The sequence below is a fragment of the Nannobrachium achirus genome (genome assembly GCF_963921795.1).
Source record: "Nannobrachium achirus genome assembly, chromosome: 13".
NCBI classification, from domain to species: domain Eukaryota; kingdom Metazoa; phylum Chordata; class Actinopteri; order Myctophiformes; family Myctophidae; genus Nannobrachium; species Nannobrachium achirus.
Genome location: NC_137833.1, coordinates 26852023 through 26879309, shown reverse-complemented (window position 1 = coordinate 26879309; position 27287 = coordinate 26852023). Strand labels below are relative to the sequence as shown.

At 44.3% G+C, this 27287-nt stretch overlaps 1 protein-coding gene across 1 annotated transcript in view; it reads right to left on the bottom strand.

Moving 5' to 3' along the window:
• mymx (myomixer) overlaps positions 1–24861 on the bottom strand; it is a gene marked incomplete at both ends in the record, with an annotated part of 35215 nt that extends 10354 nt beyond the window's left edge. The window contains 17 exons of the mRNA XM_080740651.1: positions 526–732; positions 1218–1401; positions 1753–1970; positions 3846–3998; positions 6349–6546; positions 7796–7934; positions 9684–9940; positions 11324–11473; positions 11954–12103; positions 12782–12878; positions 13036–13187; positions 17727–17889; positions 19259–19374; positions 21647–21724; positions 23381–23495; positions 23596–23714; positions 24766–24861. Coding sequence (XP_080596777.1) covers positions 526–732; positions 1218–1401; positions 1753–1970; positions 3846–3998; positions 6349–6546; positions 7796–7934; positions 9684–9940; positions 11324–11473; positions 11954–12103; positions 12782–12878; positions 13036–13187; positions 17727–17889; positions 19259–19374; positions 21647–21724; positions 23381–23495; positions 23596–23714; positions 24766–24861 — 2592 coding nt within the window. The remainder of the gene's footprint in view (positions 1–525; positions 733–1217; positions 1402–1752; positions 1971–3845; positions 3999–6348; positions 6547–7795; positions 7935–9683; positions 9941–11323; positions 11474–11953; positions 12104–12781; positions 12879–13035; positions 13188–17726; positions 17890–19258; positions 19375–21646; positions 21725–23380; positions 23496–23595; positions 23715–24765) is intronic.
• Between the last annotated feature and the right edge of the window lie 2426 nt (positions 24862–27287).

Below are 27287 nucleotides of genomic sequence, written 5' to 3'. Positions count from 1 at the left end.
AAACAAACAAAAAAAAGTAGAACTAGAAGCAGTGCTCTTCCGAGCACAGGTCTCCACCAGGCCACACAAATCGGCCTGTTATAGCGCCACCATGAGGCTGATTTAAAAAATGTGGGGCAGAGGTTCTGAATTAGCATCCAGGGAGTGTGTGTGCTCAGTTTGGCAGCGATCGGGCCAATGGCGCCGGAGATTAGCTGGTAACAACCAGGCCACACAAATCGGCCTGTTATAGCGCCACCATGAGGCTGATTTGAAAAATGTGGGGCAGAGGTTCTAGATTGGCATCCAGGGAGTGTGTGTGCTGAGTTTGGCAGCGATCGGGCCAACGGCGACTGAGATTAGCTGCACACAAACTGCGAGGACACACGCACGCACGCACGGACGCACGGACGGACGGACACACGGACGGACGGAGGGGAAAACATACTCTCCCTCAGCCTTCGGCTGGTGGAGACAACAAAGTTAAATTGATGGGTGTAGCTCCTTTATGCATGAATCAGCCTTTGGGCTGCTCAGTTCATCTACCTGTGTGAGTGGAGTGCAGCCTGTGGTCTCTGAGTAGATGTTGTCCTGATGTGAGTTCTCCCCTCTCTTCATCTCCTCTGAGTAGAGGTTGTCCTGTGAGGAGCGCTCCGCTCTCTTCATCTTGAGAAGCCACTGTTGTTTCTGAGCCCTCCAGTGCACAGAGATCCACGCCAGCATGCTCCTCAGCTCCTCCATACGTTCCCGCACCTGCAGGAGATGTGGAAGGAGTAGTGTTGACTAAAACTACGATGACAAATGTTCATCGACTTTCTTCACTGAAGAAAACGAAATAAAAGCGAAGTTATGAAGACTAAAACATATTGACAATCACGTCAACAAATAAAAACTAGACTAAAAATGTTAGGGAGGGACTTCCAGTAGAACTAAAAGATAACTCATTTTATGTTTGTTTGCGCTCGGGTGTTGCGCTCTTAAAATAGCTGATCTACAAGTTCACAATGTGTCGCTGTTGTTTTTGTTGTTCTTTTCTGGTATTCATGTATATTTGCATATAATATGTTCTCTGACTTTACCCTTCCCCACAGGCAGACAAGTTGATGTGCTTGTATTTGATTGATTGGTTAATTGATTGATTGATTGATTGATTGATGTTTTTTCCAAATATAATAATAGCTAAAAAAAAAAGCGCTTGTAAAATAAACAAATAAAGATCAATTTGTGAACCTTCTCACCATCTCAGCCAGGTGGTGCTCTGTGTCCAGCAGGTCTCTCCCCGTGGCTGCCAGATCATCAAACTCCACAAACTTCTGCTCAATCTGCAGGTCCAGCTCTGCAGCCAGTGACTCCTGTCCGTCTTTCCCAAGATGCAAAGCAGTGTCTGAGAAAATGCACGACCGGGTGTCTTCTGTCCACGAGCTGGGGGAGGGGGAGGGGGAGGGTGTTTTAGGGCCAGGAGAAGAGAGAATTATGAGAAAAGCCATGCATACACTAAACATGAGAATAACCAGACCCACTGACTGACACTCATTGCCTTGTCACACAGACCTGACCCAGGAAACTAACACTGACCTTCTCTGCACTGCAACAAAAAAATTACATATTTCACCAGGGGACCCTGCTGGGTTCGACAGCAAGAACATCCTGTTCTTTACATGAATGTGTACTTATCGGGCAGATGTTCTATCGAAGTGGAGTGGGATTATTAAAGTGTTTGTGGCCAGATATAATCGTAGAGGGGGCTGGGTCACCACCGTGAACCTGGCTTACATCATGGCGAGGTAGCTCCTGAAGAAGTCCTGAAGCTGGACAAACTCGCGCAGCCTCCCTCTGTTCTCCGCCATGCTCCTGCCCACCTCTGTCCAGGCCTGCAGGGTCGCCCGGATCTTAGAGCCCAGAGCGCTCACCCTCTCGGGGCACAGCTCCTCCAGCCGGGAGGCCTGGCGCTCCATCTCCTTCACCTCCTCACCGATGACCTCATAGTCAATCTGCAGAGAATCAAAATAAAAAAAAAACTATCATCTCGTCATCCCGGGGATCAGTCAGTCAGATGAGGCTTTTGGCAATTGTATCTCTGAACCATGAGTTCATCCCCTTTAGCTTTATGCAAAATGTTCACCGAGAAGACACCCATATGGTCTGCATATGGCCCAACATTCTATAGCTAGTGAGCAATCTTGGCTGCTTCTTTCACTCTCCATTTGACGAGGCAGTAATTAATAGCATAAAGGCCTCAATGGGAGCAATGCTTCATAATGTTTCTCAGCTATGGTTAGCCTCAGGAACACAGAGTATAGCGGATGCCTGTCCTCTGACGACACACTTTATTTCAGAATGAGGAGATTAGGTCATTTCTGTTCTTCAATGGTATCAAGTCCAGACAGCTGTGCTGTGCGTGTGATAAACATAACGCTGCCCAAAGATGACTCACGCAACTCCTAACTCCCTAAAACCCAGAGACATATACCGGTACAACACACACACACACACCACCAAATAGAACCTTTGTATCACACGCACGCACGCACGCACGCACGCACGCACTCACGCACGCACACAAACACGGACACGCACACGGACACGCACACACACACACACACACACACACACACACACACACACACACACACACACACACACACACACACACACACACACACACACACACACACGCACAGGCACAGTTAACACTCACTGAGCAGTGACTCACACACACATAAACAAATATCCTTGGTGAATAATAAACATTTGCACGCTCTATATGTGTGTGTGTGTGTGTGTGTGTGTGTGTGTGTGTGTGTGTGTGTGTGTGTGTGTGTGTGTGTGTGTGTGTGTGGATGTGCGTGCGTGTGTTTGTGTGTGGATGTGCGTGCGTGCGTGTGTTTGTGTGTGTTTGCGTGGTGCAGTTTACATCATAAATTAAACAGCGCACAAAGCCGGGGTCTGGCCGGCCCTCGCTGGATGCGAGAAGATCTGGCACAAAACAGGAAACAGACTGTGGAACAATGTGTTGGAGGAGAGACCACATGGGAGGGGGGATGGGGGGGGCTTCCCCTAACACCAGGGGCTTCGGCCCACAACCCTACGGAAAATACTGCATCATATTAACACCGCTGAATCGCTTAAATGTTAACAGCATTTGTGATCGCAATGCACACTGGGGTGATTTCCTTGCCCCTCACGCGACTATTGTTTTCGTACATGATGCCTTGTCGGGCCGCGGCTTGTGATTGGCTGAAGCGGAGTTATAGGGAGCGCTCCGCTGTGTTCACTTGGACCGAAAGTTGGGGGGGGGGGGGGCTCAAGCAGAGGGGAAGCTCAAACGGACTTTGCAACGCTCGACACAGCGACTCACTCGCCTTAGCTCGCTCAGCGGTGTCTCACGTGGCTTGAGACGGCGCACCTCTGTCCTCCACCAAAAACAAGTGCTCCCTTACGAGGCATCTCCTACGAAAACAATAATAGCGCCCCTCACTTCCAGTGTTGATTTTGACAGGATATTTTGATTTAGTTTTAGTCGTAGTCTTTTGAATGCAATTAAATTTGTGTTTTTGTCGACTGAAATGTATTTTGTCAGTGCCATGATGGCGTCGTAATGGTTGTATATGGTTGCATGCTGAAAATAGCAGATCGACAAGCTCACAACGCGTTGCGGCACAACCAAGCATAAAATGACTTGTTTTTTATGCTTCTCTTCTCCACTCATCCCTCCCTATTTAGTCTTACTGTTAGTCATCATAGATTAGTGTTTATTTAGTTCTCATTTAGTCCTTATTTAGTTTTCAGTGAAAAAAGGGTAGTCGGCAAAAAAGCTAAAATCGTCATAGTTTTTTGGTCGACGAACACATCACCACTGCCCTCACCTCCAGGCGTGCCTGCAGCTCCTGCAGGTCTCGCAGGCCATAGCGGTCCGGTTCACACTTGACCGCCATGTCCGTCTCCCTCTCCAGGATGTCCACGCTGAGCGCTTTACCGCGCGACACGCTCTCCTCCACGCGCACCGCCACACTGGCATGCTGCACAGAGACATGGGGCGTCACAAGGGGGGGAAAAGTGGGACTGAGTTACTAGGGCCCAAGGTGGAGGGGCCTTAATTATTCTATACTTTAGCTATTGAAAAATAGCAGATATACAAGCTCTCAGCGCGGCACCGAGTGCTGCGCTGTGAGCTTGTAGATCTGCTATTTTTTGTGTTTTTATATATAATATATATAATATATGTTTTGTTTTTTTTTGCTTCTGGGGGGTCCCTGGAACTAAATATTTTGAGATGGGAAACAGGTTTTTCCAAAAATCTTAGAAGGATTTGAAATACTCAAAGACTTGCACATATTTTCACAATTGTTCAAAAATAGCAGATCTACAAGCTCGCAACGTGGCACTCGGTGCCACACTGTGAGCTTGTATGTGCTATTCTTCAGTAGTTAAATCACAATAATAATTTGTTCCCAGTCTAAATGGGTTAAACCCCCTCCCCCTATGAAGAACGTTCATGGGGGGCAGCGCAGTGAATCCTTGTACCCAGGGCCCAGAATTTGGTGCGACACCCCTGATGGGCAGAGACATGATATAGCAGTGCTTCTAAAAAAAATTCACATCAAGGACCCCCAAATTGCCACATAATTAGCCTCAGGGACCCCCATAAGAGAAAGATCTTTAACGGCTATAGCAGTGATTCTTGTATTGTTCCCCTTTGCTTTGGCAATGTTAACGTACCGGTAACTATGTTCTCCCATGCCATAAGAAGCCTTTTGAATTGAATTGAATTGAAATTCATTCTCAAACATTTTAATTTCAAGGACCCCAATTTTGATATACATCAGACCACGGACCCCCATTTGAAAAATGTTGATATATCAGACCCCAATCTACACTATTTCACCATCTGTGTTCATTTAGCTCTGAGAGCTACGGACGGGTCCATTTGGTTCCATTTGTACACTCTCAGAGTTACGGACCCATCCAAGTGGTTCCTAACTATCGTTCATTTGTCTGGAGACCCCTCAAGGACCCTTGGGGGTCCCTGGACCCCACTTTGAGAACCACAGCATTATAGTATCACACTACTTAACTACTCATCTGTTTTCCCATTGAAGATGCTGCGAGGAAAGAGCTGTTTGTAATATTGTCACTGACTAAATCCTCTATGGACATTAAGCATCTTCATGGATGTTTTAACATGCATGCCTCTTTTAGCCCAAAATAAATCAAATAAAAACACGAATAAAAACACCAAATGACCAATAGCAACAGGGAGTGGTGGCTCATTTGGGGTCTATTAAAGCCAGCAGCCACAGACAAAAGAAAAACAGATGTTGCTCTATTGGCTTGAGCAGCCAGCTGTTTGTGACCCAAAAAAAAGGAGAAACTTAATGTATTGGAATCTTGAACGTATTGAACTTCGTGATGTAAGATCATTCTTATGGAGCAAACTCTATTCTGACCATCTATTTCTGTGGCTTTTAACCCTTTTCATATCAATTTCCATTATTTATTTGGCGTTTGAGCCACGGCCCACCATTTGACGAGCTGCAGTCTTTCAGACCCAAATCTTAGTTACAGTTTGATACAATTTTGTCCACAATTCTGTCCATGCTGTATTGATGTGGTACCATAGGAGAGATAACAGGCAAACATTGATCAAAATAACAATTCTACTACATTCTCTAATTGTGTAGACTTCTTGTAAATTAAGTAATGCAGATGTTTAACAATAATTGTAAAATGAAACCAAATGGACCAGTAAGGGTTCATTTTACACTCTCAAGAGTTAAAGATCTACTGTATAAGGATTCATTTGGTTACCAACTCTCCATCCTTTAGCTGGGGACCACCTGGAACCCCCTCAATGACCACTGCAGCCCAGACCACTGGTTGAGAACCACTGATCTATTTGATGAACTATCGCTCATTGTGGTCAGTTAGTTAGATGTCAAGACTATCAAAGAGTTTTATATCATCAGTTAGTGCAGTGGTTCTCAACCGCGACCCCCAAAATAATCATATTTTAACTTTTAACTTTTGTATAGCATGGTTCTATTGTGAAAATAGACAACGCCTCACATTGCGAGGCGTTGTGAGCATGTAGATCGGCTATTTTCACAATTTCTGCCTCTAATATTTGACAGTTTGACCAATGTTTAATTTGTCATTTTAGAGGTATTAAAAAGTCCTAAAAATTGTCTCTTTAGAAATGTGCATATACCCTCTATGCTCTATAGACTTAAACTTTATGTTGGTTTGTTTACTGTTGAGTGAGAAAACAAGGTTGCACATTAAGTTAATCATGTGGGGACCCCCCAAAATAATTCAGGGACCCGCCTGGGGGTCCTGACCCACAGGTTGAGAACCACTGATTTAGTGTACCTTGCTCAGCAGCTGGTGGATGGCCAGGTCATGGCTGTGTGAGCGGCCTCTCTCTCTCACCGTGTGGTTGAGCATCTCCACAGCCTCCCGCAGCTCCTCCACGGGGTCTCCCATGCTCTCCATCAGGGGCACACCGCCACCCCCACTACTTGGGAGTCCCAGCAAGGTGGGGGTTGAGGTAATGTCACTATGGAGAGGCTGTAATACACATGGATGGACGCACACGCACGCACACGCACACGCACACGCACACACACACACACACACACACACACACACACACACACACACGAAATTGAGGCCAAATGCAAAGGCTTTAGAGCAGTTATGCGGCTTGTTTATAAAGGATCAGTGATTGGGCCATTATTTATTATAATTTGACCCCACAAAGTCTCTAGTCTTTGGCGGCAATACTTTGTTTCCCCTTAGCGATAGTTAAGAAATAGTCTGACACTCAGCCTGAATTTTCATTTAGTTTCACTCCATTATTCAGCCTGAAAGCCCTCTCAACACTGCTGAGATTCTGAGATGGGGGCGTGGCCAAAGTGGGCCTCGCGATTCAGGGGCTGCATGGAGCCAGGCTTGTTAAGAAAGCAGTTTTAGGCCGGGGCCACCGGCAGGGTGGTCCAGGCACCCTGATCTGCGGTGCCGGCCTAGTAGCGCGTCGTGGGTTTGAATCCCATTCCAGCTACCTTTGCTGCGCGTCACTCCCTGTCTCTCTCCTCCCATTTCCAGTCGGTCTACTGTCCTATCAATAAAGGCATAGAAGCCCCCCCCCAAATAAATAAATAAATAAATAAAATAAAGCAATCTCCAAGCTGGATTATATGTGCCTTACTCAAGGACATAACGTAAAGTGAAGTTAGAGCATGTATCAGTATCAGTCTAGCTACCTCCCAGTCAAACTGTCAGGTATGATTTATACTTCATCGTGTGCAAATCTCATGCAGCGAAAACAGCTCATCTACAAGCTCACGATTCAACGCGCTGCCACTCGTCACTCGATTATCCATCCATCCACTTATCTGGAATCGGGTCGCGGGGGTAACAGTTCCAACAGAGATGTCTTCCCTTTCCAGAGCAACTTCCTCCTGGGGGATCCCGAGGCGTTCCCAGGCCAGTGTGGAGATATAATTCCCCCATCTGGTCCTTGGTCTGCCAGGGGGTCTGCTCCCAGTGGGACGTGCATTGAGGACGCTTGGGAGGCATCCGTACTAGATGCCACCTAAGCTGGCTCCTTACCAAGTCAAGGAGCAGCGGTTCTACTCCGAGCCTCTCACGGATGACTGAACTTCTCACCCTATCTTTAAGGGAGAGGCCGCGCATCTGAGAAAACTCTATTTCGGACACTTGTATCTGTGATCTTATTATTTCGGTCATGACCCACACTTCACTCGATTATAGCATTTCAAACATCCCAAAGTAAGAAGATGGGGAAACACCTCACCTGTCCCAGGCTGTAATGATGACCCCCGCTGAACTCCTGGCTCTCTTCCAGCTCCACGCGTTCCAGGAACTCAGTGAGCATGCGCGTGTCCTGCAGCTCCGAGCTCTGCTGGGTCAGAGCACTCTGGACACTGTGGTACCTGAGGAAACAGAAACAGTGGGGCATTAATAACCCAGCGCACCTTAAACGTTTGTCTGTAACCAGGAATACCAAGGCACCGCTTCCTTTCAATGGAACCACATCACAGCAACGAGGGCACCAGTTTGTCACGCAAGAGTGCCGCTCCTCTAAAGGAATTCATACATCATAATGTCTTGTAAATATACACTGCTGTGGGCATGAAAGAACTCTGCCCACCCAGAGTTTATATTAGAGGTTGCAAATGGAGCGACGTGACAAGGTTTTCTCTTTTTTTTTTACACAACAAATGAGCCTTGAGCATGCAGGGCCACTACTCGTGTGCAGGGTTCAACAGTGATGTCATCCCAACTGTCTCACAGCTGTTGAGTGAGAGAGGGAGCTCAGCTCATACTGTACCTGCATCCATTCTGCACACTGTACAAGTGTCTGTCACCTCACCCCCATCCCCCCCATCACAACACACCCGCGCCCTGGAAACACTTAACCGGAGCTCTTTCCCTTTCTTTATTTTCTTTGGTTTAGCTAGGTGTCCTTTACAGAGTCTGGTCTTGTGTTTATAGACATAGGTGCGTCCAATAAACCGACCAGTGTTGCAACGTATGCGCCAACTCTGCCCTTCTCTGGAGGGCAAGTGAGTCTCCGCCAAAGACTGTCCAGGCATCAACTTGGAAAACATGGCATTACTCTGACATACACTGACAACCCGCGGGTGAAGTGCATGTCATGAAACATCTAAAAATGAGTCAACTTTTGCCTCGCTATGAATGAGCACATGGGGAATTATTGCTGTCCAAGTAAAAAAATAAATACATTTAAAAATCGAGTGCTATGAATACAATATTCTTTTGTGGTTTATGCGCTTTATGAAGTGAGATTGTTTTTCTTAAATAAATGTAACTTTTGGATTTTATGAATAACCTCTTCCACGTTTTGATTCTGTACACTGTATATCATACGGTAATGGCAAACATAACTCTGAAGCCACTTGGAAACACTGACAAAATTCCTACTTTATTTCCTGACCACAGCGAACACCCAGACCACAGCGTAGGGTCTCCAACGCTCACATCCATAACATGAATCTTCTGTGACGACATTAATGGGAGACGACTTCCCCCTCAAACCCCTTTGGAAAATAAGTATGTGCATTACTGCATTTACTCAAGTACTGTACTTGAGTACAATTTACTTTTTACTCCACTACATTTATTTTGACAGCTTTAGTTACTAGTTATTTTGCGGATTAAAAAAATAAAATAAAAATAAAATAAATTATAAATAAAACATTGTAGATGAGCTAAATGTCTTAAATGTTTTCATTTACTGCTTTCTATTTTTTTAGTGATTTTAGTATTTTGATTTCAGTGGGTGGGGGCATGCGTACAAGTGGCTAAATATGTCTTTTTAGACACAATAAACCGTCAATTTCTTTGTTACAATTTACACCAGCCCCCATAAGTCACATCTGCCCATGAAAGATTCCAGTGCATCTTGGGAATGGGCTTATTGTGTCTAAAAATAGATATTTAGCCACTTGCATGCCGGCCCCCAACCTGGGGGCATGCATGCAAATCAAAATTGTTAACCTCACTAAAAGAATTAAATGAAAACGTTTTAACACTCATCTTTTCTTTTCTCTAATGAATATCTAAAATATGAGCCCTTGTCGTAAAAAATTGTTACTTTTTACTTCCTTCCAAAACCTCAATACTTCTTCCACCAGAACTCCTGGTGAGCAGCCACTCACTTTCTCTCAACCTGCTCCATGCGGGCTGGCAGGCCCTGTGCGTGGGGGTGACTCTGTCCCCGCAGCCTGTCCACCTCCTGCCTGAGAGCGCTGAGCTCCGGGCCGCGCGCCGCCACCTCCCGCTCCAGCAGACGGCTCTCCCTCTCGGCCAGGCTCATGGTGTCGGGGTCCCCCGCCAGGGAGGACTCCCGCATGGACAGCTCCACTGACTCCAGCCAGGCATCCAGGCTGCCCAGAGCTTGCAGCACTTTTACAGCCTATAGGGAGAGAGACGTAATAGAACAGAGTAGACACCAAGACAGGAAGAGGCAGGGAAAGTTATTGAAGAGAAGCACATTATCCATTTAAACCAGTGGTTTTCAATCAGTGGTCCTTGAGGGGGTTCCAGGTGGTCCCCAGATAAATGATGCAGAGTTGGTCACCAAATGGACCCTTATAGATCTTTAACTCTTGAGGGTGTGAAATGAAACAAGAAGACAAATTTACAAGAAGTCCATAGACTCAGACTACACAGTTAGAGAATGAAGAATATTTTTTATTTTGATCAACGTTTGCCTGTTATCTCTCCTGTTATGGTACCAACATCAATACAGCATGTAATCATGGAAAAATCTTTTAGGTTTTAGGTCTGATTGTCTGAAAGGCAAAATCTCATTAAGTGGTGATCCGTGGCTCAAATGCAGAATAAACGAGCACAGGTCTCCACCAGGCCACACAAATCGGCCTGTTATAGCGCCACCATGAGGCTGATTTAAAATATGTGGGGCAGAGGTTCTGAATTAGCATCCAGGGAGTGTGTGTGCTCAGTTTGGCAGCGATCGGGCCAACGGCGCCGGAGATTAGCTGGTAACAACCAGGCCACACAAATCGGCCTGTTATAGCGCCACCATGAGGCTGATTTGAAAAATGTTTGGCAGCGATCGGGCCAACGGTGACTGAGATTAGCTGTTCACAAACTGCGAGGACGCACGGACGCACGGACGGACGCACGGACGCACGGACGGACGGACGGACGGACGGAGGGGAAAACATACTCTCCCTCAGCCTTCGGCTGGTGGAGACAATAATGGACCTTGATATGACAAAGGTTGAAAACCACTGATTTAAACCACTGTGAGTGATTTAAAGTAGAAGACAAATTTAGAAAAGCTGGTCATGATGTTATGTACGAAAACGTCCAATAAAGGATAATTTCGCAAGTTAAACAAAACAAGACTCAGGAGGTAGACCCTGACCTGAATAACTTCTGTTCCAATAAAACACTTGTACTTATTCCCAGTCTTCAATTTGGGGGGATTTGCAGTCTCTTTCCATGCCATAATTAAATGATATGGCTGAGCAATTTATACGCTTTGGATCAACCATTTTGAATTTTTAATGATATATACCTTACAGGCTCTGCCAATTAAGGTGGTAAAAAGCAAAGTAATTGACCTCCTAGTCCTAACTGGGAGCGTGTGTTCAGCCCAGGCCCTGAGCCACTATACCGCTTTCAAACAAGGAATACCAGTCTAAGATTATCCGTCACACACCCATGAATTACATTCCAGCTTAAGAAATAAGCAATTTACCTCATTATGACTTATGAGAAACTATTCCTATTCTGGGAAACTTTACGAATATGAGCTCGAGGACCTTACCCTAAAACCCAGCTCTTCTGAAGCCTGCAGAAAAACAGCATTCCTTTGGTGCCTGCGCCGCAACTCTTCCCACAGGACCTCCAGTTGGCCAAGGAACTCCTCGATCTTGGCGCTGCCGGGGTGCTGTGCACGGATCAACCCACGGCCCTCCTGAGGGATACGGGTACACTACTGATGAGAACATGCCATGACTGAGGACTGATGGAATACGTCATCCAAACTGGTACTTTGGGTTAGGGTGGCCATAGCTGAATGGGTAGAGAGGCCACCTAGGGAACAGAAGGTCCACGGTTCGTCCCCCGGCCCATGTCTTAACCCCTAACTGCTCCTGACCCTAGGTGCACTTGCCCCCTACTTCTAATAGCTAGGATTAGGATTAGGATGGGTTAAATGCAGATTTCACAGTGACAAAAACAATATTCCAAAGAAGTCAGGACCATGTTATTAGGGGGCCAAGCACATAGTGTGAAGGCACACTTTTGTATTTGTTAGTTGTTGTTGTTTCGTCGTTAACCAAGGCTGTCTTGGATGAAATGTAATTCTGTCATTGCTAAATAAAAATAAAGGTAGGTTTTTGACATTGCTACTGTACTTCAGTGCATATTTCCAGAAAACAGAGAGAGGTTTTACCCTTTTCACTACTTCTATCCTGGCTCTGTTGGAGAGGATTTCTTGTTCCAGAGCATCTTGACTCCTCCTGGCCGTGTCCAGTCCCTCCAACCTGGCCGTGGAGCACACCTGTGTTGCCATGGCAACGTTGTCTTTCAGCCAGGACAGGGTCTGTCCAGGTGAGGACGGAGGGAGAGAAAGGACAGGACTATAAGACAGGTGACATTTAGAGACTGAACCAAAGGAAACGGTTAGGCAGTGAACAGGATCCAGACATTCTACCTCATCCTGGCTTCCACGTCCAATGCCTCCCACCCAACATACTCAGCACTTGCAAAACAAAAAACAGGACAATTCCTGGAAATTAGGTAGCACGAGAACACAAGTGCTTGCTTACGCTCTCTCTCTCTCTCTCTCTCTCTCTCTCTCCCCCACCCGCACACAACACGAATGCATGCACGCACGCACGCACGCGCGCACACACACACACACACAGACAGAAACACACCACACTTTCAAAGCCAATGGCGATTCAATAATTAGCACATCTTAACTGCTAATAGTTACTGTATGGACAAGATTCACGTGTGCCTTGTTGCATAGCATAATAGCGGTGTAATACTTGATGAGTACATGTGGAAAGGGTTTATATACTAGGTTTATGAGTATGAGCTTTGTTTTCATGTTGAGGTTACAAGAACATTTTATGGAAAGTCCTCTCATTTAGGTTTGAATGTACAGACTGTTATTGTGAAGCACCATGGTCTGAGGAGCAAACGGTCATGTGTGAAAAAGCTATAGGTTTTCAGTGCAGAGGAAATGCGGTGTCTTTGCGAGGGGACATGTCACCTTGTCAGCGGAGATAGTGAACTTCTGAAGCTGCGTGTGAAGCTGTGGGTGGCCTGGTGGGGCGGCGGCGAGTTTGGGCTCCACTCTGGGTTTCCTGCTGCAAAGTAAATGCAGACATGTGACTCCAATTATGACTTACATAATGAGGGGGGCAGATAGAGAGAGAGAGAGAGAGAGAGAGAGAGAGAGAGAGAGAGAGAGAGAGAGAGAGAGAGAGAGAGAGAGAGAGCAGGAAGGCCAGGCTGAAATGTCACCTTTCACAGTCTGACTGATGTCCGACCATGACATCATCGATGCGGGCGGGGCCGTCTCCTGAGGGTAAAGGGGTGTGGCTTGCTGATTGCCTCTCCTCGCCTGCTTGGCTAGTGCTCGGTTGTTGGCAGTCGCTCACACAGTCACGGTTGTTCTATAGACAAAAGAGCAAAAGGCTATATTTAAAAATTAATAATAATAATACAACGGAATAGTTTTAGAGCGATGTTTTGCCTTTCCTGTCAGCTTTAGCCATCAGTCACATCATGAAACGTGCAAATGCCATGACGCCTCGCTGATTTGGAACGTGACAGTTTGGTTGCAAACTACATTAATCATGCTATATGAAAATTGCTTATTCTCAGGGAAAACTGCCAGGCCAGATTACAGCACAGAAAATAAGCGAACTGCTTTTTCTCTTGTTTGACAACGGTGACATTATTATACAAAATAGACAGAGAGAACGGAAAAAAGCAGCTACTCTTGCATTATGAAAGCACACGTGAATCCCTGCCAGATTACTGACATGTGCTATACCACTCTTCGATGACTAAGAAGAACCATTACAGTTGTAAATGCACCCCTTAAACTCTTCACTCCCTTATCCCCCACTCTCCTTAAATAGCAGTGTTATTATTATTATTTCAGTGATTATTCTATTTCCATAGCTGTCCACCCTGAGTCCTATCCAAGGCTACAGTACGCAGAGGGGACACTGGTAAGGTCAGTAATAGTTGTATGTACGGTTACACTAGAAATATATGAGAGATGTCAGCAGCCACTAAGCTCCGTTTACGACCGCTTGGGTACAAGGAGGCTTGTTTCACTAGTGGTTCCAAAGTGGAAGCAACGTGTGGTTTGGACTTCTACTGCGACAGTGGATGACATCCTGAAAGTGACTGACTGTGTGCACAGTCCACTGCAAATGGTCATTTGACATCACACAACGATCAAGAACCACAGAATTAATTAGGGGTAGGGGAAAAACATCAATTCAGCATTAGATCGCGATAATATTGAAGGTCCTTGATGGTGATGCCCAACCCTAGAATTAAAAGGGAACTTAGGTAACGCACATCGACTGGTATGGGTGCTGTTGGGCACTCAACCCTAGAATCAATCCATTTATCTGCAATGTTGTGTGCGTGACATTGGGAACATTTCTAACAAAAAACGGATGCCATATGCAATGCAATGCAACCAGAGCGAGGACTATAGTCGACACCAAGTCAGGTCTCCTGAATCATTGCTCTCTACTACACATTCGAGAACGAGTTAAAAGATAATGCTTCTCTTGTTCCAACTTAAATGTAGGCCTACAACTAAAGCAATTGATCTACTTCGTTGCACGTGGGGCTGCACACCAGACATTGCAGATATATGCTCAATTGTGAGCTTGTAGATTGGCAATTTTGGGTGTGCAACACCGGTGCACAACTAGGTATAAATCCGGCTTAATGCTGAACATCCTGTGTCACTTCACCTGCATAACATAACGTCTTTCCCACCTGCCAATAAAAACAGACCTGGCAGCGGAAAGCACTCTGTGACAAATAATATGGCGAAAGATTTCTGTCAGTGGTTTTCACATCGAAAACGTACAAAATCCCTACATTCACAACGGCCAACCAGCACAAAGCAGCCATTAATAATGGTGTTTTATGGAGTAGTTTTAATTTAACCATGGCGTTTTCTGACTCGGCTTACAGAAGAAGTGAGTCAGAGGGCCGAGGGAAAGTGTTGCCTTCCACATGTACTACAGGAGATGCAGTAAATTGAAGAGGTCTAACATCGTTTACTAACGTGCCAATCATTTTATAAGCCCGACTGAGTCACACAGGGGCACATTATCAACCTATTTATGTATTCAAACAGCAAACATAACAAGCAGGCCTAATGAATTTGACAGGGAGGGCTGATAACCATCACTATGACGTCCACTCCCCCCAAATGCTTGCTTCCGACTCCAGCATGTCGCTTTGCCCTCCACTGTAAACAACATCTCCAGTGGAGCGTTGCAAACCGCACTTTGTTTCATGAAAAAGAATTATGTAACTGCAGGGTAAAAAAAAAGTAATTTAATGACTTCCTAGGCCTCATTCTCCTAATGCACGCTACACTCTTTAGCCACTTAAAGCGGAGCTTGTAAATCAGCTATTTTCACAGAATGTTCGCCTATTTTTGCAGAATGTTTGTCTATCATGACATGCCCAGTATTGGGACACTATATGGATTGATGTGATTAAAAGGGATAGTTCACCCCCCAAATTAAACATTTTCTATCAATTACCCACCCCATGGAGACTTGAATTTTAGGATATTTTTTAGTTTTTGTCGCATTCCTAAAACAATAATTTGATGACCACCAGGAGCTCCCTATGGAGACGTCTCCTTTGTGTCTCCTAACAGATACACAAGGGTGTATTTTGGGGGTCATTTTGGGGGTGAACTATCCCTTTAAGGTTGAGTGTCTTTCACTGTACTTCTTCTCCCTGCCGCTCTTGTCTCGTCTTCTAACCTTCTTCCGCTCATTCCCGCTCTCCTCTATGGGTCTTTCTACATTGGGCTCTAGAAGTGATGTCAGCCAAGAACTATCACTATAGCACCATGCACCATATGGTCTGCAGCCACAGCATCTGGCTGCAATTAGCCAAAGAAACAGACGTTAGCCATGTTTACCTGGAGCAACGATGCCGCTAACACTGGCCTGGCTATCACACGATCACAAACATGGACATGTTTATTTGTGTCTATGCACAGCACAAACACATGCTGAAATGGAGATGGACAGAGAAGATAAAGAGGTGCGTCCGTGCATGAGTGCGTCCGTGCATGCGTGCGTGCGTCCGTGCTTGCGTGCGTCCGTGCATCCGTGCGTCCGCACGTGCGTGGATACAAGAAGAGTAATGTGAAGTATACATGATTTGAACATGTATGGTACATCATTATCAGAACTACATTTATTCTTCTTTGTTCATGCCCAAATGATTGCATATACAGGTTTTGTAACAATCTGTAGCAATTGTAGAAGTATTAGACCTTAATTGTCAAATGTTCAGGCATGTTCAAATCATTGTATACTTTATATTTACATTACAAAATAGACAATTTTGCATTTTTACAACACTTCCTGTGCATGCGTGCGTCTGGAGTCTGGACATACATTGAAAAGACTGATTACAGGAGGCTAACAAGTGTGCAATATCAGTTCTATTACCATCTCACATAACTATGCAGCTGCGTCCTCTTAATAATACTGTAATCAATTCAGAACTCCTGGGAGCACAATTTGAAGTGTTGTGAAACTACGAGACAAATTACTTTTTGTCTAGCGGTTGTTTGGCACTGAGCTTGGCCTTTAGGCTCCATGGTCTTGTGTGGGGCTTCATTAAACCTTTAGCTCCCACCGATAACATCAGATGACATCAGCGTTATCACAGCCAAGCAGGCAAGCAACTATTGTTGTAAAGAGCAAGTGGCATCTCAATGCCAACTAGCTCTGGGCCTAAAGGGTAAGAGAAACACCTGATAGGCTCCTTTCACAGTGGGAAATGTACACAGTAATACTGAGTATTATTTGAACCTGTAAATGATTAGAATTGATTCATAACACTCAGCATTTTGCTGTGTGGCAAAGCAAAGTTTTCACTTTGATTACTGGGCGAGACGACAGCGAGTCAGCAGACACTTCGCGAGCGCCAGGGTGCAAGGAGAGGTGAGTGGCATTGCATGCTGGGATACCGGTGGACTGAACACAAAATAGTCACTGTGCATTAAATTCCAGACTGTAACACGGTAAAAAATTGCAAAATATATCACTAAAATATACACACAATTACAGCTTTTTAAAATACCACACACTTCCAAGTCATGCTACTGAATCACTCATTTTCCTATAACGATATAAAAACACTGGTTCCTTGTAGGTTTACGGGACACAGGGAGAACTCAAATGTTCAAGTGTTCATTGGCCTCTGACATGAAGAATGTTGTGTCTGAGGATACCATAAGCTCCACAGATTACCCACTCGCGCCACACCGGCCAACAAGCCATCTATTAATATTTCACTAATCCAATGGCTGTGTACTTTACGTTACGGCGGTTAAAAGCCCAGATGTTATTTTAACCATGATGTTAAAGGATATGAAAACTATTAGGATTTCGGGGCCTGAGGGGAAGCACCTATTTTCTCTGGCTCCTCATTCATCCATGTTGTACAATCACAGGCCGAACATTCTTCACGGAAACTTATGGACCCCCAGTGCCAGGGTAAATAACACCTCAACAGCTCTTCCTGTGAGTTGTACAGCGTAATATTTATAACGCAGGCAGTCCGAACCTGAATGTTAAGAGATAGAGGAGACCGATCATAAATTTGAGCTAAAGCAGTCGTAGGGTGTACTGGACCCTCTCAGGCCTCATCCGATGGCTCCGCAATGCTATTATTTAGACAACCTGGATGAATTGCACCTCAGGCATTTTCCAGTCCGTGGGACAAAGTGCGTCATCCTCTCTAAGGCACATGGAACAGTGCAGTGTGAAGCTGTCGTCCTGCTTCGTGGTTCTGGATGGAACTGGAGGGGGCTGAACTCTGTTGCCAGCACAGATGGGGTTGGTTCTCCCAGCAGAGAGAGAGAGAAGACCACAGAATGGTTAATCCAGTAATAGAACAAAAATATCAGAGCCACTTACCACACAGCCTTTGAGGCGATTCTGCTCTTCTTTCACCTCCTTTCCCATGACCCTCTGCGAGTCCGTTCCCACAGCGCTCTGCGGTTCGTGCGCCGGTGTCAGGGGGTCAGCGTCTTCCCTGGCAGGATTGGAGCCGACGGGAGCCACTGCGGTCCTGTCACTCCTGCAGGGGAAACAAGCAGGTTGACGTACGGCTGTCAGCAGTGCTGGACCACGGGTCTGAATACACACACACACAGCCCTGCCATAGTGCCATAGCCACACAGTGAATTCCTATTATGGGTCTTACAAATTCTGACAGTGTTTGTGTATGTGGAGTTTAAATAGCCCTGAAAGGCACCAGATAAGAGAGAGGAGATGATGTAATGTTTGGATCTAAAGATAGCCGCACCAACATGAGAGACTCTCAGCCTGAGAAATGTTTGGAAAAACAGCCTGGAGGAGATGGAGTTATGCCTCACTGTATTTATGATTGTGAGCATGCCAGATCTTTTTCTCCTGTGTGAATGATGAAGTGGCACACACTGTAAGTGGTATTTGAGGGATGTTCAATCAAGGGTATATGCACATACTGCAGCAGAAACTCACTGTGGATCGTGGTAAAGTTGAAACTTTTATGTTGTTACGTTAGCACATTTATGCAACGCCATATGCCAAAGTTAATCCGTTTCCCATTCGTGTTAAGAGCTTCTTAAGAGTTTCAATAAAAAGGCGACAATTAAGACATTCTTCCAGTTGGCTTGGATATTATAAATGTCACTGTGCTTGTTACAGTGTGATGAATATGAACCATTTTAGCAGAAAACAGCACTGTCCAAAATCCACCTGTAATTTCCTTAGCCTGCTTTTCTGCCACTGCTCCCAAAGCATGCCTGAGTCCTTATTAAGCCTAACTCCAATAATCGACCAACTACTTATTATCATCAGAATTAAATTGAAATGTCCCATGAAGTAAATATCTGCATCCCTAAACCATTAGAATAAACACAAATATGCTCCACAGAAGCACAGAAACCACTGCTAACTATTCTTGTAAACATGTTTTATTTTAAATTCGGCAGATGTTTTTAGGTCATGGCAAGATTTAAAGAGCAAGCAACTGTTCCCTTCCTGACTAGCTGGAGAGGGTTCTTATTGTTTTAAGTTTAAAGGGCTATGGAAAACTTTTACATTTTAAACTAAGGAGAGGGTGTGTGGTATTCTCAGTAGTTGTAGGACTTCAAACATGAAGTACTTCATTTTGCTGATTATTTTTCCAACGAAATTTCAAACCCAAGTAAACAAAGCTAACGAAGGAAGAAAAAAATCTTTATAGAAAAAAAATAATCATTTGGAAAGGGCCTTATTGCTATTGCCAGTACGGACGTTTTAGGCAGACTAAGCAGCAGCACAGTCATAACAGCAAAAGTCAGAGCCCACTTCTACAGCTCTATGAAAGGCTACCGTGTTCCAATTACTGGGTGAAATGGGTCATGCATTTGGGCTGCATGGACCACCATAATCGTCTGTGGATAAACCTTGGCCAGCTTTACCTGAAAGCCTTCTGAAGGAGAGCCCAGCAGTCCTTCACTTCGCTCTGCTTCTGTGTGACGCCCGCAGCCAGGGCGGGATGGAGGTTGGACAGCTGGGACACCGTCACGTCCAGCATCTACAGCGCGCACGCACGTTTGTAGGTTACCAACCAGTGGTGGAAAAAGTACTCAAATGTTTTACTTAACACCAGGGACGTGCTTGGCCCCTAATTCAGCCTGGGAAAAGGAGTTGGCGAGTGCCACGCGCTGCGAGGCCCCAAATACTAACCGATGAGCAGTTACAGTTTCAGGTCTCACCGTTTTTGTGGTATAAAGAGTCTAATGATGTACTGTATGTAGACCATCAAGGCAACTAGGATGTCATGTTGGATGTCTTATTATTATTACTAGAAGCTGGGCCGCCCTTCGGGCGGCCCAGCGTCTAGTCGGCGACCTGGCCAACTCGGAACAATGTAAATAGGGAATGAATGCCCCGCCCTTTAATGCAAACCCCATTATACCTGTTTTCATAGGACCCGTTTTGACCATTTGTCTGCCTGTGTCCATTTATGCCCATATATGGAGATATCTGTATCTGTCTGTCTGTCGGTGTCCATTTTATGTCCATATATGGAGATCACTGCAGTTATAGTTCTGGGTCCATTTTATGCCCATATATGCCCATATATGGAGATATCTGTCTATCTGCGTCCATTTTATGCCCATATATGGAGATCTCTGTATCTGTCTGTCTGTGTCCCTTTTATGCCCGTATATGGAGATCTTTGTGATTCTGCATCCATTGTATGCCCATATATGCCATATATGGAGATATCTGTTTATCTGCGTCCATTTTATGCCCATATATGAGATTTCTGTCGCTTTTTCAAACAGATGGTCAAAACGGGTCCTATGACAACAGGTATAATGGGGTTTGCATTAAAGGGGGAACCGGCACTGTGTCTGCAACACAGTCGGTGGCACAGACAGATACAGAGATCTCCATAATGGGAATAAAGGGACACAGACAAACAGATGGAGGAGGAGACAAACTTAATGCAAACCCCATTATACCTGTTGTCATAGGACCCGTTTTGACCATCTGTTTGCCTGTGTCCATTTATGCCCATATATGGAGATATCTGTATCTGTCTGTCTGCGTCCACTTTATGCCCATATATGGAGATCTTTGACCATCTGTTTGCCTGTGTCCATTTATGCCCATATATGGAGATATCTGTATTTGTCTGTCTGCATCCATTTTATGCCCATATATGGAGATCTATGCAGACACAGTGCCAGTTCTGGAAAATCCTGATGTCAGACATCAGAATCCGAACCTTTCGTGCTGGTTCCAGAAAATCGTGTATCGGGTCGGGTCGGGTCGAGGCCGAGCACTGCACTACCTGCTGCGGTGGGGAACGCACGTGCCGAATTTGAAATAGGGAATGAATGCCCCACCCTTTAATGCAAACCCCATGAATGCCCCACCCTTTAATGCAAACCCCAATATACCTGTCATAGGACCCGTTTTGACCATCTGTTTGTCTTTGTCCACTTATGCCCATATATGAAGATCTCTGCACACACAGTACCGGTTGCAGAAAACTCTGATGTCAGACTTTATGCCCATATCTGGAGAACGCGCGTGCCGGTGGGAAGAAGGGTTCTCGAGATACGCGGATTACATACATACATACACATTCACAGAGATTTTGTGTTGACTCATGTGGCGTACGTGATGTCAGAGCCTTTTATGAAGTGATGTCACAATGACTCAGCGCTTGCGCCGATTTCCTCCGGAACAGCCTGATGTCAACAAAGGAGATTCCAAACGTTTCGCGCCGGTTTCGGAAAACCGCGAGTCGGGTCGGGTCGAGGCCCGGCACTGCACTCCGCGCGGCGGCGGGGAACGCGCGTGCCGAATCTGAAGCCGGTGGGACGAACGGTTCTCGAGATACGCGGATTACAAACAAACAGACAGAGATTTGTCGCATTTATAGATAGATTAATGGCCGGCCTGGACCGGCCGGGAATGGACCAGCCGTTCAGGAGTTGTCCCACTTTTCCCAGTGGCCAGCACGTCCCTGCTTAACACACTGTTACAAGTAGAGGTCCAGAAATCAACATTTACTTGAGTAAAAGTTAAAAAGTATTGGTATCAAAATGTACAAAAGTAGCAAGTAATCATTATGCAGAGTATCCAAGTTTTCAAATGTATGAAATGTATACAAATCTTTTGAAAATAGCAGATCTACAAGCTCACAATGTGTCTCAATGCGACACATTGTGGGCTTGTAGATCATCTAGTAGTACCTCAAAATTGTACTTAAGTACAGTAGCCTACTTGAGTAAATGTACTTGTCCATGAGAGACCCTGTTTCACAGAAAGAAAAAGAGGAACCTTACCATGATCTGACTGGCCAGTTCTCTGATCTCCCTGTCTCCATACGTCTCCATGTCCTTGGATGCAGATATGCTTTTTCTCTAAAAGAGTGTAACAGATGAATGACTTGATTTCCGTACGCATTCTGCTTGTTAGTTCTTTAATAATAAGTATACGTATATATAAGATGCAATTCTGGGAAATTGCAAGTGTGGTTGCCGTTTTTGTATTACTTGTATTGTATATAATTTTAGCCAATGAGCAACCCTAACCCAGCAAAAACATTTTAGAACAAGACTGCACCTCTAACGAGGAGCAAACTTGCGCCTTTTATCAAGGTAGTCTCCAGGAATATATCCTCTCCAGGTATATATGGATATATATACCCGGAGAGATAGTCTCCAGATATTTATATATATATATATATATAGATATATATACCCGGAGAGGTAGTCTCCAGGTATATAATCCTCTCCAGAATATAGATATATATACCCGGAGAGATAGTCTCCAGATATATAGATAGATATATATACCCGGAGAGGTAGTCTCCAGGTATATATCCTCTCCAGGTATATATATATATATATATATATATATCCTCTCCAGGTATATATAGATATATATACTTGGAGAGGTAGTCTCCAGGAATATATCCTCTCCAGGTACAGTATATATGGATATATATACCCGGAGAGATAGTCTCCAGATATATATCCAGGTATATATAGATATATCTCTATGTCTAGAGACTAATATAGATATATATATACCTGGAGAGGTAGTCTCCAGGTATACAGTATATACTCTCCAGATATATATGGATATATATACCCGAAGAGATAGTCTCCAGGTATATCCTCTCCAGGTATGGATATATATACCTGGAAAGGTAGTCTCCAGGTATATATCCTATCCAGGTGTGTGTGTGTGTGTATATATATATATATATATATATATATATATATATATATATATATATATATATATATATATATATCCTATCCAGGTATATATGGATATATATACCTGGAAAGGTAGTCTCCAGGTGTGTGTGTATATATATATATATATATATATATATATATATATATATATATATATATATATATATATACCCGGAGACTATCTCTCCGGGTATATATCCTCTCCGGTTTATATATTATATATATTATATATTATATATTATATATTATATATTATATATATAATATATATATATATATTATATTTAAGTATTATATATAGTATACTTCAGTGTTCCAATATGTGCCACAGACAAAAACCTTCAACTGAACGCAGTACTTGCGCCTCATATTTTATATAGGCGCAAGTAATAACATTTAACCAATGATGAACCAACAAAAACTGCTTTTGATGTTGTGGGCGTTACGAACGTTATGTTGCCATACGTCAGGTCAGGTTACATTTGACCATGAAAAACTGCTTTTAGCCAAGGTGCAATTTTGGGAAATATTGTAATGTCAATGAAGCTTGACCAATCCTGTCTGATTGGACATTATATTGATCAATCAGAAAAGGGTCAGAAAAAGTCCATTCAACTCAATGGACTTTTGGGGGTTTTGGTTTACAGAAAAAGTCCATTGAACTCAAAAGACCTTTGGGGTTTTGGGGTTGCAGAAAAAGGTTACTCTAGACTGAATAAAGCTGGACAAGAACAATATTCTGATTGCCTTATAGGCAACCACACTAATTAAATAAGTTAGGTATTATATCAGGTATTTACTATACCATACCATGTTGTTGATGGCAAACAGTGTGTTGTCAGCCTGCTGGTAGAAAGAGGACACCTCCAGGGCCAGCTGAAGGTTCTCATGGTAGTTTTTCAGATGAGACTGGACCTTCAGCCACCTGCAGTACACAGAGACAAATATAGACTCAAGCCTTCTGCCGTTCCCATTTTTCAAGCAACAAGAGAGATAGAATGTTTAGGGTCACGATGATGATGTACATTTTATTGATGTGTTTCCTCCTGCCGGAGATGTTCCTGCTGTCCGTCTTCCCTTGTTTCTCCAGTTTCAGAGCCAAGTGGTTGATGTCCTCATGCAGGTTTCTGTGTAGCTGCTCGTCCTGCAGAGACAGACAGTTATTGGCACACGATCCTATGACTTCAGCAGCTTTTAGACAGTACAACCTGGGAGGAAAATCATGTTCCAAGATAGACAAGATGACTTGTGGCAAACCTCTACAAAAGAATTCCAACAATACTCAGGGGGTAAAGGGATTTTCTTATTATTATTCTTTTTAAGCCTACGATTTTGGAACCCATTTTTCACCCAGAGCCAATTGCCAAAGCTGTAATCCTGTGCGCTACTACTCTGCCAACCTGAGGAGGGCCCCGAACTGAGCTCATGCTTCCTTCAATGCATGTGGAGTGAGCAGGATACATTCTTATCACCTGACAGGGCAGAGTTATCCCCGGTTGGACGTAGCGTGTGGAAGGAACACGTTATTCCAACCAGTTCCTTTCCCGTCCATCAGGTGCCCCGGCTGACCAGGGGGAGGCACTATAGACCGAGCGGTGTCAAGCGGCACATATGTGTGTGCGGCTTTGCACCAACACTGCAGCTACTGTAAACAGCAGCGCTCTGGAAAAAGGTCTATGGAGACCAGGATTACTGCATGTTTTTTGTGAGGGTATCTACCGTAGGGTACACGGAGAGAACATGCAAACTCCACACAGAAAGGCCCTTTTGCCAACCCCACCTATAGCCTCCTAAACTGCCCTCTTCGTTTACTAGGCTACCCCACCTAAGGCGTGGGCACTGATGATGTGGAAGAGAGAACACGCCCCCAGCTACCCCGGTAGGATTCCAACCCAGGACCTTCTAGTTGTGACTTGTGAGGCGACAGCGCTACCGAATGTGCCAAAAGCGAGTTTTTACAGTTTCACCCAGCTTATGGCTGCTCAGATGGTTCTGATGAGCGCACAGGGGGCCAGCTGTTCTGTTAGGGGTTAAATGTCTTGCTCAGGGACACTCCCCAGACCATGCCGTGGTCTCTATGGCCAACTAGGCCACTATGCGAGAGTGTACTGTATACTCTGAAGTATTGCCATTGCCATTGTTTATCTACCCAAGGAAGTTTTATTTGACTGCCTTTAATCCTTTGCAGTGCTCACCTGCTTCAGATCTAAGATTCTCCTGGTCAGCTGCAGTTTGTCAACATTCTCTCCCAGGACGTTTACCAGGGACTGCTCCTGTTCCTGCTGGCACATGTATATAAAAGTCAGCATTTACAAGCCGCGATTGGATTTCCAATTGAAACCACTACTTCTTTTCAGATGCACTGGCGTTTTACTAGATTAGCGCTGCTGCCGCAGGAAATGAGACGGCGAGGGCTTCCAGCACGAGGTGTGAAACTCTGGTCTTCAAACCAACACACAGGAGGAAGATGAGGAAGAGGAGAGGGAAGACGACAATGCCTGATTTATCCCACTCTATGTGTGCAACACTGGTGCATAACTAAGTATAAATCGTGCTAAAAAGGACATTCACCCCAGATGTACATTTGACATTGTTTGTGTTCTTTCATTGTGTCTGTTAACTTTATGTGTATGTCTGTTTGTTTTAGAAAATAGGGAAGCACTGTATAAGTATTTGATTTGAAACCGTATACCTTAACCTGTGCTTTTCAATACAAATATTTAAAACAGTAAGAGAAACTAGGCTACTACAAATCGAAAAACTATACTCCCTCAAGGGTGCTTGGCTTTACACTGCAACTATGGAAGAATTCTTAGCAACATCCATTCCATTATATTCAATACAAGGGTAGCGTGCTGCGTGCCGTGTGCCAGACACTTCAGAACGCAAAGAAACATGGGGGAATCTTTGTTTAACATCAATCTACGCATCGGCTGACACGCAGAGGCAGGGGATGTGCGCCGAAAGACACATAGTGAGCATAAATCCTCCAACAGATAGTGTTATAGTGTTGAGTGGCAGCTGGTTTACTGCAGCGGTTATATGAGAATATGCAGCACGTCTTGTTTTAACAGAACGTTAAACACAAGGATGACCGATGGATGGTCGGCATCAGGGCAGATAGGAACTGGAAGGGAGAGGGGAAAACAGGAAAGGTGAGCACAGGAAGATGGAAAGAGAGAGAGGGAGAGAGAGACATAGAAAGAGAGAGAGAGAGAGAGAGAGAGAGAGAGAGAGAGAGAGAGAGAGAGAGAGAGAGAGAGAGAGAGAGAGGGAGTTGCTTTTCGTCACCTTCTTAAACTAATGGCGTAAGTCATGGAAAATGTTATTTTTGTTCCTCATGAGTCATGACACTGGTCACCTCTGGTAAAATGGCCTATCTCTAATTGAAAATAAATTATAATAATAATAGGCAATTTCTTGGTCTACGTTTTTTTTAATTTTTTTACTTAGGCCAAATTATTTACTGACTTAGGCCAAAATAGGCCTTTTTTTGTTGCCTAAATTAGGTTTAATCCTATTTAATCCTCTTATGTTACATAACTCACAGACAGTGTTCTTTTTATATTAATAGTCATAAATTGTTATAAATGTTTTGGGTGAAATGAGTAAGATCCAATAGAATATATCTATATTTTGTTTTGGATCAGTCTTTTTTTTTCCTGAAAAAAATGACAGGGGCAGGGGGAGTCTTCAACAGGGAGTCTGGGACCCCTATAGGGGTCCTCAGAGTTATTTTTATATTAACAACTTGAACCCTAGTGCCATATTCTGAGAACTGTAGCCAAAAATAGCAGATCTACAAGCTCACAACGCCTCGCACCGCGAGGCGTTTTGAGCTTGTAGATCGGCTATTTTCGGCAAAGAGGTTGGGTGTAGAGGAGAAAAAGAGCTGACTAAGTAGAGTAAAAGGTCAATTTATAAAGTAATGACGGCTCAAGTGGTTAAATATCTGAAAACACAAATTGACATGAATCCAAAATACACTGATGATTATGCTGTCAAACGATGAAACTATATGGAAAAGATTGTGGAGGTCCCTGCTTCATCTCTTTCTCAACTAAGGGGTCCTTGGCCTGAAAACATTGAAGACCCCTGACTTAAGGCATTAGTTCAAGAACTAAGAAGGTGACATTTTGCAGTTATACCTTGTCCTTAATCCACGCCTCCAGCTTGTCCACTTTTTTGTTGAACTCCTGCAGGCTTTTGGCTCCGCCCAGTGCCCTGGACTGATTGGCTGCCGTCTGTTTCAGGGCCTGCCATTGGTCCCTGAGCTGGCCCAGCTGCTTCTTAACGAGGTCAGAAGTGGGGTTCAGCTTGCAGATCAACTGCTCTCCCATCTTTTTTTTTTTTTGGACACAGACAAAATACAAAGATAATCGTCCTAGGGATGGGACAATATGGAGATTTCATGTCACGATTATTGTGACCAAAGGAATTACGATTTACAATATTATCGTGATAATCAAAATATCCCCTACATCCATTATTCTGGGACGGAACGTTTGCCAAAAAATAGCAGATCTACAAGCTCGCAACACAAGTACGTTATTTACAGGTCTGTTTTACCAACCGGATATGCAGCCCGGCAAATAAAAGGTGAATTGATCCCTGTGCATGATGGAGGATGATTTCATGATATATTAAATCTCCACTATAAGATTAACGTGAGTGTTTTTTATCACGATAAACGATAATAGCGATTATCGTCCCATCC